Here is a 13,012-nt window from a genome sequence, read left to right as displayed (position 1 = left end):
ATGACTCTCTCTTATTTATTCTTTTGATGAACTATAGCCATTTGAATGAAACACTGACACAGAATACATTTTCCCACCAAAATGATGTCACTTCATTTCATTAAGGGATATGCTTTTTTTAGTTAAATGGAAATGACCAAAGATTAGGATGGAATGTCAAATTGAGGCTAGGAACTTTTTGTTTTGTTTGACACATTTTGACAAAAAAACTGTTTGAAATTCACCCATGTTCACTTTATTGTGATATTGTGGTAAAGGAAACTCATCTATTATTTCCATTTTTAGTAAAATTTTTATCCAACATTTTAGGCTCCTGCTATATAGACATAACACGAATGACCCGCCACAAATTTTGTGTGCCGTTAATAAAATGCATAACTGCCCCTCAGTCTTTAAGAAATGTGCATTTTCTGTGTGGTCTTGTTGATATGTGAGAGATGATTTGGCTGCTGTTATAGACAGAAGGAACATTGTGCTCAAGTAATTACACTAACTAGCCACTAGATGTCAGCATAAAATGGGCGCATTCACACCACCACACAAACACTGGGCTACCTCACAGGGCATTTCAAACGTTTAACGGTTGAAAATAATTCTGTGCCAATTCCTCGGAATCATGAGCTGACGTGCTGGAGGATTTTGCTGAGAACTCATGGCAGTAGTCAGCCCTTATTTTCAGGCGTAAAATAAGCCATCAGTCCATAATGACATCCTAAATTCACCAAATTACCATAATTGAATTGTCAAGAGAGACGCCATGTTTAATTTTACGCAATTACTTGACACAGCGTGGTCACTCACGAGGGACAGTCTGGACAGACATAGCCTACACACAATAGGGTGTAGGCTACTGTACACATATCATTTTCTATATATATATATATATATATATATATATATATATATTGTCCATTGGATTTATTATTATAATTTTTTTAATTTTTTTGAAAAGCCATATTTTCAATGTTGTGTATAGGCCTACCTTTTTTAAATGTAAGAATGGGTGCAACCACACTGGTTTGTAATGCAAAAAGTTGTACTGTTTACTGCACTTTGCTATTCTTAGTTATAGCAGCTAATGAATCGGAAGTCTTCACAGAACAGCTTACTTCTGTTTTGCAAAATAAGGTGGATAAAACATGTAGGCTAAACCATTGCTAAGACTGCCTCTCACAGACCCGTTTTCATTCTCATAAGATTACACGGCATCCACCCTGTTCCATTAGACTGATTTTTGGGAATAGGCTATTTAAGAAAAATAAAAGCAACGGTAAAAGTAATATAAAACAGAAAAGAAAAGGGATTATACTTTTTTTTTTTTTTTGCTCTTTTCAGGTTTATAATGAAAATTTGTAAAAGTCTATCTTGAGAAGGTGATAGTCAAGGAGAGAGAGAGAGAGGGAGAGAGAGAGAGAGAGAGAGAGCAAGACTGACAGACAGAGACTTACTTGAAGGCATGGAGGCAGGACCACCTAACGCCATTGCCCAACCCCCTCACCCTCTGAAGACACACTAAAGCACATTTACTCTCTCTCTCACTCTGGCTCTCGGTGCCTCTGTCCAGACTGCTACTCCAGACCTCACCGCCCCTTTCCATTCAAACCAACTTTAAGCCACACGTCTGTGTGTGTGAGCCAGCATTTCATCCAGAGCCTGCTGTGTGCCTTCAGGAGCCTCTTAGTTTGTTAAAGTTTCAGTTGGAGGATAGTGACCAACAGTGACCAAGATGAGGATCGTACTGCTGTTGCTGGTCGCCCTGGCAGGGCCTTTCTGTACCTTTATCCAAGCAAGTAAGTCAACACACACACACACACACACACACACACACACACACACACACACACACACACACACACACACACACACACACACACACACATAGTGCTATTCTTTCTTTCACACACTCTGCCCATTCTCCTCATCTGTTTCTAGTGACCATAACTTTCATTAATTCAATTCGGTTTTGTTTGATTACACACAGTATCTCCACTAAATTATATTTGTTTGATGTGTGTGTTTCAGTGCCTTCTGTTCATGATAAACATTATCCAGACATCTAAGTATGTGCTGATACAGTGTTCCTCTCATTTGGACCTTGTGATGGGAAAATGATGTAATGGTGCAATGAATGTTGAGTTAGTCAGCACTGATTTATTGCTTCTTTTCTCCCTGTTTCTCTCAATCTGGACAGGGTTACACATGTGTATTAATAGAGCCGACTCTATATTTAAGGGAAGCATTTGAGCATTTCGTACACAGGCTGGTTACATCTAAGAGCAGTGCAGGCCTGAGAGAAAGAGAGAGAGAGACGCCCCATATGTGCTTATTTTGTACGTCTTTCTCTCCCTCTTCTCACCCCCCTTCGCTTGTAACCATCTTTGGCGGGGTATCAAGCTTTCACCCCTCTCAGAGGTGGGTTGGTGGGGCATGTGTGTTATTTTTAAACTGCAGCGCCTCTGACTCACTGCTCAGGGTCGGTTACAGCCCTCTAAACATCACATTAAAATACTCAGCAAGTTTCAAACTTGGGAAAACTTCACTCCCTGCAATCAGAGCGTCATCAGTGCACAATCTTCCTCTCCAGACTTCCTTCTGTCTCTCGTTCTTTTTTCCTGCTGCCATTCGTCTCCCATTTTTCCCATTCTCCCAGTCTGGTGGTGCCACTCCCTGTTCTAAAAGCGGGGCGTCATCAGACAGCTAAAAGTTTCTACTCTCTAGGCTACACTGTTTAATATACAGCATTATATACAGTTCTTTTGGAATAATATAAAATTTGTGTTGTTCTATGAACTTTTTAACTTTTCAGATGGCACACTCTGTCTGTTATGTGTTGTGTGAGTGTGTTATGAATAGAGTAATGGTAAACTGACACGTGAGAGCACATCGAGGTATTGGGTGTACTGGGTGTTAATTTAGCTACATGAACCCTGAAACTCTCTCAGGGTCTCTGAATGCAACCACAAACCCAGCCCTATATTCACGGAGCTCAATCAAACTCACATTTAACTTCAGAGTGCAGTCAGATTTTCAATGAATTTGTTTTGAATTCATCTTTAGACTCAAAATACATTCAAGTCACTGTCATACAACTTCATAATATGAATGCACTTCTCAAAAGTGGTGCATTTATAAAAAATAAATATATAAAAAGATTAAAGCTGTATAGAAATATAAATTAACTACTAAAAATGACTAAAGCACATAACAACACTGCTAAAACTTCAACTAAAATGAAAAGCGAAAATATAAAAATGAAAGCTCATTTAAAATGTTTATAAGTAGGCTACTCTTTAAAAATGATACAACAATAATAATCTAAATCAACTCATCAGTGCTCTCACAATCAGTATCGGTAAACTTGACAAATGTATTTAGATTAGAATTTAGATTTGTGGGGAATTGTGGAGCTCGAGTAGATATTGAGTTTTGTCTCCCTCAGGTCTGAACTTCTGTTGTATTTTAGATTAGGATGTGTATGAGTGTGTTAGTCTGTGATATGTTGTTCCCTGGAGATTGTGAGTGTGAGAGCCTAAGCATGTGTGTGTGTCCTGTTCTAGTGATAAGAGAGATTTTCCACTTGCTCTGTCCCCTGCTGCCCACTCATGAAATGTGTGTATATGAGTATCAGTGAGAGGGAGGGAATCTGCTTGAGATGTTCTTCACTCGTTCTTCTTGTACAAAAAACATTCCAGCATCATACTCCCTCACAGCCTGAAAACACACACACACACACACACACACACACGCTGAAGCAGGTGATGGATATTCTTTTTTATATGGATTTAGAGTAATTCAATTAATTGTTCGACAGACACCCAATACTGGCCTCTTGTGCTCTATTTCCCTCTGCTTTTCTCCTCTATATTTGTCTCTCCTTTTTCTTGTCTTTCCCTTTTATGGTATGTTTTTTGTCAGGGAAATGTTTCAGGCTTGGTCATAGATTTGAATTTGATCATTTAATGGGTAGTTTTTCTGTGACACACACACATGCCTGCACTATTTTAGTGGGTTTTGACTCATTGCAGTTTGTATAGCAGAAAGGCTGTTAGTCTTTGCTGTTTCTCACAGTCTCAAATCTCCCTTTCTTTTATTACATGGTGCTCTGAAATTACTCGATTCTAATTGGTCAATTACGGCATTCAGCTATCTGATATTTCCTTATTACTGCCGCCATCCACAAAAAGGACATACGGTTTGAAGAATGGATGGATGGATCATCACCAATGTCAATGTTGTTTTCAATGCAGAAGTGAGCTTTTTCCTGCATGTATGACTTTTAATTAACTAGCTGCTATAGGTAAATAACTAGAAGAATAACAAAGTGCAGTAAACTGTAAAACTATTTGTGCTACAAACCAGTGGTTTTTTTGTGTGTGTGATTATTACTATAAAAAAATTCAACTAATATGACAACAAATACCAGTTTGTCCGGAGCCCCGCACATGATATGCAGACTATTGTGGCCTCGAATTAAGAATTTGATTCCACAAATTAAGAATTCGTTCTTTTGGTTTAAAATTTTTTGATCACATTGAACTTATTTGTTCACTCATATTGATTTAACAAAAAAAAATGGGAAAATTATTACGAAACGGTTTTTAAAAAATCTCTGTCCACATGAAAATGCAAAAACACGCTATGAAGCGATATAACCCTAACCGTAAAGCCACAGTGGCCAATTAGAAGCCTGAAAAAAAGGTTATTACCAGTTCCGGTAGGCTAACAACATGTTGTCATATGCAGTGACCTGCGTAGTATTGCATTCTGACGCCTCTGTTCTGCAATATAATGGGAGAACTGTGCATGTATCTGTATACATGTTATAAGCCCTGTTAGCACAGTTATTAGCAGCAATATTTTGGCTACGGCCGCCATTGCACAGATTCGCCTTGTGTAAACAAAGGAGATAGCGGCGCACAATCTGACGTCAAGCAAAGGAGATAACAGCACGTATTCTGACGTCACAAGCCAAAATCTCCGGTTTCACCGCCTACACGACAACACTGCAATCTGAGTTTCTGAAACTTTTCACCCTGGCAGGAGTTTTCAAAAAGGTTCGGTTTCAGTGACCTGATACTGCGTTTGCGTGTGGACGAACGGATAAACCGCATAGAAAAAGCTGCGGGTTTGAAAATACCCGTGTTCGTGTGGACAGAGTCACACAGGCAAACAGGAACAGGGAAAACCGAACCAAAACACAACCAGAACAGATCATACATGTTACACAAGCAGCATAACAAACTTTATATATATATATATATATATATAGATAGATAGATAGATAGATAGATAGATAGATAGATAGATAGATAGATATATAGATAGATATATAAAAAGGTAAAATAATTTAAAGCGTCTGACACTAGAAGGCTTGTACCTTGAAGTTTGCGCCAGCTCGTTAAAAATAGCAGGAAATTGAACCGGTGCTACTTGCTTTTTGATTGGTTAATACATATGTGACTGCCACCATCTTGCGTCTCAGTTGTCAATTTTTGTAAAAATGCCCTCAGAGACTTCAGTAATATTATCACTGCAGTGTTTGTCTTGCTGCTATGCCAATTGTTTGTACATTGCAGTGGACTATTTTTTTTAGCAGAAGCTTAAGTCCTGATAAAATAAGTCCTGATCACCATGTCGAAGTTTATTTCTCCATAATGAGCGGTTGACTGTAGCCAGTTACAGTTTCTGCCCATGCTGCTGTGTACAACTCAGAGAAAGAGAGGGAGAGAACAGCTGGCTCTTTCTGCATACTCTGCTCCTCCCATCACATCACGTGTATTTATGTGTGTGTGTGTGTGTGGTGGTTGGAGAGGAAGAGAGCCATACTTAGAACTAATTGTTGGGGTCTCAAACATAATGAGCTGATTGTTAACAGCAGTCAACAAGAACATTAATATAAGCACACAAGCACACATACACCCAGGGCATTCTGATCTCTGACCCCACTATTAACAGGATAGTTTTGTTTGATTGTGGCACTATGAAAAGCAACAGTGATCTTTGGAGCAGAATAGTTATTTTTATTGAATTTTTTTACACCTTACAATTAAATAATGTTCTCCTCTCACGTAAGAGGTCTTAAATTGTTATGACGCTTTATTTTGGGAGTCTAGTTAATTAGGTTATATAAATTTAGGTTTAAAATTACAAACTGAGTGGGTATATGTTAAGTTCACCCTTAAATGAAACATCTGTCATTGACACCCTCATGTTGGTCTTTCTTTCTTCTGTGGAACGTAAAAGAAGATATTTTGTATAATGTGCTTCTAGAAATTAAGATTTCAAACTTTAAAAAGAACTCAAAAGTACCATAAACGTAACATAATACTATAATGTTTGTCATTGTTTTCGAAACCGGATCATTGTGAAGGAATCATTTCAACTGGTTTTGTGAACTGGATCAACACTGAAAGGATTCGTTCACAAAAAGAGCATTGCTACTTCTCTTATGAACTCTCCTGAACGTGCAGGGAGAGCTACAGATAGATTTTTACAGTACCATAACTTTGGGTTTATACCTCAAACAAAGTTATTCTATGGTATGGTATTATAAGTCATTTGGACTTTTGAAAAATTATATTCCTCTCATAAAATTTTTACATTTAAAAAATTAAAGGCCAGGATATTCTTCAGAATTTCCCCTTTAGGGTTTTACAGAAGAAAGACTAATAAGTAATTGATGATACAATTTCATTTGGGTGAACAAACCCTTTAAATTCCACACTGCTGAAAGTGTCTGAGTCACATAATAATCAGTAAAAGATAAATCTGCTTCTTGAAACTCATATGAAAATTTTCTGTTACAAAAGAACCCCAACATTAATTTGCCATTAACCCAGAGTTGATAATGTGTGCTGAGTTTTTTAACCCATGCTGAGTTTGATATTTTAAACTGTGTATTTCAGCAGCTGAGGTGGTGTTATTATAAAGGGAGGTTCCCTACTGATCGCAGAGACAAAGTCTCCCATATGCAATCCATCTGGCTTCGACGCCAGCACAGATCTGAAATCAGTTTTTGCTGTGTGTCTCTAATGGTTGCTGAAGTCATTGTGAGTGGTGCAGAAAGATCTAAGATCAACCACTGAAGAAACTTATTTGTAGGAACATTTTTGCCATGTTTTTTTCTCCAGTGCTTCATTTCCTTGTGTGCAGTTATTGCCGGCTTAACCCAGGAAGTGAGACAATTGTCTGGTTGAAGGTATGACGTAAAAAGGAAGTGATCTCATTAGTGTGGAGCTGAATAGTTAGGGCGTGACTTTCTGTATGGTGAAATGGTTTTGTACGTAACGTCTAAGTGAACGTGTAAGTCTGTGTTTATTGGGCTGATGGAGAGGCTGGAATGTCCTCACTATTAACAACCATGAGAACATTCTGGCTCACCCATCTGATACAAGCACTAGAGAACAAAAAAACACAGCAAACAGTGTCTGTGTCTCTGGAATATCTCCATTTTCCTCCAACTCTCTAATGCAGAGCTCTCCCCATGTTGAAATGTAACATCTAAGGGTGGGTTTCTAGTATAACATTTTTATAAAACCTTTTTGTTGTTTATGTACCAGGTACTCTGGTGAATCCAACAGCGACTGAGGTGACTACAGAGCCAGTAATTTTATCAGAAAAAACGACTGCTGTCATTCCCAAAACAGAAGAATCAGCTCCTCAAGAGGCTGCTTCAACACCAGTGCCTGTTGCTGAGGCTACAGAAGCAGCTGCCTCAACAGAAGAAGCGCCATCAGTTTCCACATTAGCACAATTTATACAATCAGAAATCCCAATAGAAACCGCAGCCCCAACAGATGCAGCAAAATCAACAGCTCTACCAACAGAGGTGGCCCCTACTGAGGTCACAGAGTCGATAACAAAACCAGGAGAAGTTGAAAAAACAACTCAAGATGCTGTAGAGATAGAGGGGGAAGAAGGTGAGATATGCTACAGACATACAGTGTAAATATTGTTACAGTTGAGAATTTAAATTGAGAATCTGTGTGAGTGAGGATGAGCAGTCACTGACATGATAGTGTTCTTCCTTATTCCAGGTATGGGCACGGGACAGTTGGTTGGGATCGTAATCGGCGCATTGGTCGGAGTGATTGTTGTCATTGCTGTTATCATCATGGTGGTCAGAAGAATGGGCCAGTACTCGTAAGTCCTTTTATTAATATGATTATACGATTTAATATTATTGTATTATTAAGGCCCTTTCACACCGGACGCGTAACGAAAAATCGAAACGAAAAAGCAAATAGTTTGCGTCAAAACCATTCACATCAGCGAATTTGCGACGTTTGTGATGTTCAGAGCTTCAACATTCCAAAACTTTCGCGCCGACAGCTGAGAAAACATGGACACTTCATCATCATCATCATTATCATCCAGTGAAGACGAGCTTTTCATTTTCTTTATAAGACAGAAAAGAAAGTTTTGGGTGCACCCAATCTTAAAGAACCGAGAGTCTGAAGGGGAGTATATGCTAATGTACACTCTTAGTTTCCTTTTCCTCTCTCCTTTTCCTTTTCCCTTTCCTTCATTTTCTCACATAGGTGTCCCTGAGGTTTTTCCAGGTTTTTTTTTTGCGTCTTCAATTAAACACAGTGTGTTTTGTAATGTTAATACACAGCATGTAACACACGAAGTAACAAGTTAAAATCATTTGACTAGAAACTGTAGATATCATCACACAAAGAATGTACTAAAAGCAGCCCTAAATAGCCTCACCACATTTTGTTACATTTTCAAAGTAAACACGGATCTTTGACGATAATAGTGTTAGCTTTCTATCCCAAATGTAGTTTAGCCTGCTAGCCGACACAGCACAGGACTATAACGACTAAAACTATCACACAACATACTCACAGTCGTGATAACCGAGTTGGTTGGCAATGCTACGCCACACATTGTCTTTCAAATCGTTGTCCTTGTAGTATGTGATTGGCTGAAGCCTTTTCTGTCGCAGCAAAAGTAAAAAAAAATCGACATCGAAGCGGAAAAATAAAAGTCGTTTTTCCGCCGCAGCACATTCGCGTTCGGTGTGGAAGCACTCATTACACAAAACAGCTGATCAAAAAATAAAACCATCGCGCGAATTATTCGTGCGTCAAAATCGCGTCCAGTGTGAAAGGACTCTATACAGAAATAACTTTTTTTTAAATATCATTAAAGGGGTGAACATTTTGTCATTATTTACAAGATCTTTTTGCTTATACAATGAAAGACAATGAATTTCAATGTTGTACTGATAATACTGTGTGCTTTATGAACATGTTCTCTGTATGAATTAGTGATGGCCGGTTCGTGAACGAATCGTTCTTTTGAACCGGTTCTTTTTAGTGAACTGGTCGAACCAGTAGGCTAAATCGGACTGAATCGTTCGAAACAGTTCGCGTCTTGCGTCAGCGCTGATCCACAAGTTAAGTTACTCACTTTCGGACATGAGTCCTGACAGTCCCTTCGACTCAAAATAAACCAATATGCCGGAGTAGGCATATATGTTACTCCAGTAAATCCAACAGTTCACTGAACTGAGACATGTTGTGCTGAGAGAAGTGATGAGCACGAGCAGTTAATACTGAGCATGCGCGCACTACCGAACGTACAGGTACAGCGGTTCTCGGATCACCAGTACAGAACTGTGAACTGTTTCTTTCGGACGCGTTCGATACGGAGAACCGATGAGCTGATGAGCTGAGCATGCGTGCAATTTTTTCAGAGGGACGAAATGCATGTTTCTTAAGTATTTTATTGAACATCAATAAGTGTAACAAAATAAAACATGTTAGAAACATGTTTATCACATAGGCTACTGCCTTTTCACTGTATTATTTTAAAGATTGGAAACAATGAATGGATTATAAAACTAAACATTTATTATTATACTAAAACATTATTTTCAGGAACAGATATAATTTAATTTCTAAGTAAGGTGATATACGTTTTTGACGTAGCCTAAACTCTTTCCAAGGTTTTAAAGAGTGCAAATGTTTATAATGTGTTAATCAAAACATATAACGTAGCCTATTAAACATACTGGAGACATGCATCGAGTTTTTAGTTTTGTCGACTGATTTAGCCTAGTAAGGTTTCAGTAGTTTTCAGCTCACACACAGGCATGCTACGGTTCTCGAGTCAAGAACTGGTTGTTGCAGCAGTTCTCGGATCACCAGCACAGAACCGAGAACTGTTTCTTTCGGACACGTTCGATACGGAGAACCGATGAGCTGGAGAGACTGCGCATGCGTGATCGCGCCGTCTCTGAACCGAACTTTCTTTTGGCCAACTGATGCTGTGTTTATATACTGTCTGTGCTGTGCTGTTACATGAGCACGGGTGAACCAATGACTTGAATGAGGGGCCGAATTCGGCGAAATGTAAGTTTATTTAATTGCAAATAAAATAAAAATGATGAAGACCAGTTTATTCACTTTAAGACATGTAAAACATCCGCGTTTGCGCATTGCCTAGGCCTACTACAGGGTTCATTTTCAAAACGTAAATGTAAGAAACCTATCCAAGATGATTATGACGATGAGTACTTAAGTTATGATTACAAATGCCTTTATTTGAATGTATATTTATACGCCGGGATGATAGAATTGACGTCATTACGTGATGACGTAAAAGAACTGGTGAACCGGTTTTTTGAACCGGTTCATTGAAACGAACTGTCCGAAAGAACCGGTTCGCGGAAAAGAACCGGACTTCCCATCACTAGTATGAATGACTGAGGTGAAATGTTGCATGCTGACAGTAAATGATTTCTATGTTGTAGGACTGCAAAGAAACGAAAGCCTCAAAAACAAGACAGCATCTTGATCTCTGTAACTGTTTTACTGTTTCATAGATAATCCTGATTAATCAGTGTAACACAGTTGCTCTTAAAATATAAACGTATAACAGCTTAACACAACTATGTTGCTACTCCAAAAGTCTTCTACCAATGTTCATCTAAATGGCAAATATTGGAGAAAAACTCCACTGAACCGTATCAAGGCTAATGCCGAACAAGGAAATTATGTCATAATGGAATCTTATACCAGCCAAGTACAGTGGTTACTATGGTTAGCATCGCTCTTCACCATCTTAGAAAATCATACTGCAAATGTGAAATGGAGTGGCAATACAGTGCTGTTGATGCTATATTATTTGTGGTACTAACATGGTGTTGCCCAAAAAAACTAAATAAGAGGGCCAAAAATAACCAATTGTATTCAAATGTTTTTTTTTTTTTTTTTTTACAATTTCTGTCAAGTATATCTGAATCATTTCTGAATCAAACTCATGAATGAAACTGATAAATGCAATTGAAATGTTCAATAACCTATTAATGTACTGCCATTTATTTGTTTGTTTATCTTTGTATGTTACATGTATAAAAAAAGCTTTAGTAAGTGTCTGTCGCTGCCATTTGTACTAAACTGCTTTGTCGTCTTTCTTTCCCAGCCCCTGAAAAGGAAGGCACGACAGGAAGAGAAGAAGAAGAAATTGCGGAAGTTCTGAACTATTGTTCTCATGTTTTAAACAATGCAAGCAGCACTCTCACCATCCATCCAGGACTATAACGGGAGCAGGAGAGTGCCCCATCCCCTTTCCAATTGAAAAAGATGCCCTCCCCAACCCTCCGACAAAAACACCTCCCTAATTTATACCCTACTGGGAGGCCACAGGAAGTTACAATATATTTTTTAATGCATATTAATGTAACAGGATGTGAATGAATGTGGTCTCACTAACTGTGAGTTTGTGAAGTGCCTAATAAACAAAAATAAGCAAACAACTGCACATGCAAGCAAAAGCTTGTATGTTTTTTTTAAATTCCACTGAGTATGTATTGTATGTTAATATCATACAAAGATACTTAATGTCTTCATGTGTGACAAAAAGCCAATCCAAGATCATTATATTTTTCTCAATTTCTCTCTTTTTCCTCTCTACAGATGTGTCCAATAGGACTATGACGCATTATGTACAGTTTATGATACATATAGGCAGATGCTGTGGACGCATTCTGTTCTCAGAATAGGCTCAAGATGTGTAATTTACCGGTCTGGCGGCATTAACTAATATTTTTGAATTAATATTTAAGGGGAGCAGCACACAATAAGTGCTTGAGATTTACTCTTTTGAAGTGCATTAATACGGAGTGACTTGACTGTGTTGTTCTTAACTGTCACCCATTCCAAAAGTGACATCACTTCCTCTGGGACGCATCATTATTATGTGTTCCAATCAGCTTAGCTTCATGCGTGCAGCTGCTATTGGCATGCATAACTAAAATCCTGATGTTTTTCACCATGGATTACGACATTTTAACAGCATACAGACATTTTGCATGGTTTAGTTGTTTGCGTTTCTTTTTTGTCAATGTTGGGTTTGGGTTTCTTACTGACGGGCTTTGCTTTATGAGATCAGTATTAGGTGCACTGAATGATGAAGAATAAATGTTCAATATTGAGAAAGGACTTTAGACACTGCAACTGTTTGCAACGATATATATTTTTTTGTTTTGCCAGATTCCTCTTTATATCCCGTCACTATATGATCTAATTTTACCATTTGATCTCAGAATCCACTTATAACCAAGTGATTGTCTTTGTATTTTGGGGGTGGTGTTTTTTTGTTTTGTTTTGTTTTTATTGTTCAGTTTCAATAAAAAAGTTCCAAAGTATGTTGTATTGCCATGTTGTGTTGTTGTATTAGTGGATTCCAGATAACGTTGTTTGTCTGTGTTTACTTTCAGACCCTTTTACTCAGCATTCCAGCCTCCCTCTCTCTCTCTCTCTCTCTCTCTCTCTCCCGTCATTATGAGGACATTCCACTGGCGTAATGGTTTTTATACCGTGTTATAGTTTTTTTTTTCAACTTCTTACACACATTTTCAAAACCTTGCCTCTTTTTTTCAAAACTTTACACAAAAATGCAAGATTTGCACACACAAAATGTGAAATGCCTCAAATGAAGCACTGCATTCAAAATATCACAAACACATCTCAAAAGCAAACATTTGTCTTACTTTGCA

General features: G+C 38.1%; 1 protein-coding gene across 2 annotated transcripts; it reads left to right on the top strand.

Annotated features, from left to right (window-relative positions):
• The first annotated feature begins 1,205 nt into the window (after positions 1-1,205).
• pdpn (podoplanin) lies at positions 1,206-12,661 on the top strand. Of its 2 annotated transcripts, XM_084389510.1 has the most exons (5): positions 1,206-1,790; positions 7,560-7,919; positions 8,037-8,142; positions 10,766-10,814; positions 11,437-12,661. In XM_084389510.1, the coding sequence occupies exons 1-5, from the start codon at positions 1,727-1,729 to the stop codon at positions 11,491-11,493; spliced, it is 636 nt and encodes a 211-aa protein (XP_084245636.1). In that variant the 5' UTR covers positions 1,206-1,726; the 3' UTR covers positions 11,494-12,661. The 2 variants fall into 2 exon arrangements, with proteins under 2 accessions (XP_084245636.1, XP_084245637.1); XM_084389511.1 differs by lacking the exon at positions 10,766-10,814.
• The last annotated feature ends 351 nt before the right edge of the window (positions 12,662-13,012 follow it).

Source organism: Rutilus rutilus (genome assembly GCF_951802725.1).
Source record: "Rutilus rutilus genome assembly, chromosome: 19".
Classification (NCBI taxonomy): domain Eukaryota; kingdom Metazoa; phylum Chordata; class Actinopteri; order Cypriniformes; family Leuciscidae; genus Rutilus; species Rutilus rutilus.
This window is presented reverse-complemented; position numbering and strand designations above follow the sequence as displayed.

Bases quoted from the DNA above. Each gene is read 5' to 3' on its own strand.
- pdpn (XM_084389510.1), top strand. From the start codon at position 1,727: ATGAGGATCGTACTGCTGTTGCTGGTCGCCCTGGCAGGGCCTTTCTGT. The intron at 1,791-7,559 runs GTAAGTCAACAC...TTTATGTACCAG, and splicing joins CTGTACCTTTATCCAAGCAA to GTACTCTGGTGAATCCAACA. The intron at 8,143-10,765 runs GTAAGTCCTTTT...TCTATGTTGTAG, and splicing joins AGAAGAATGGGCCAGTACTC to GACTGCAAAGAAACGAAAGC.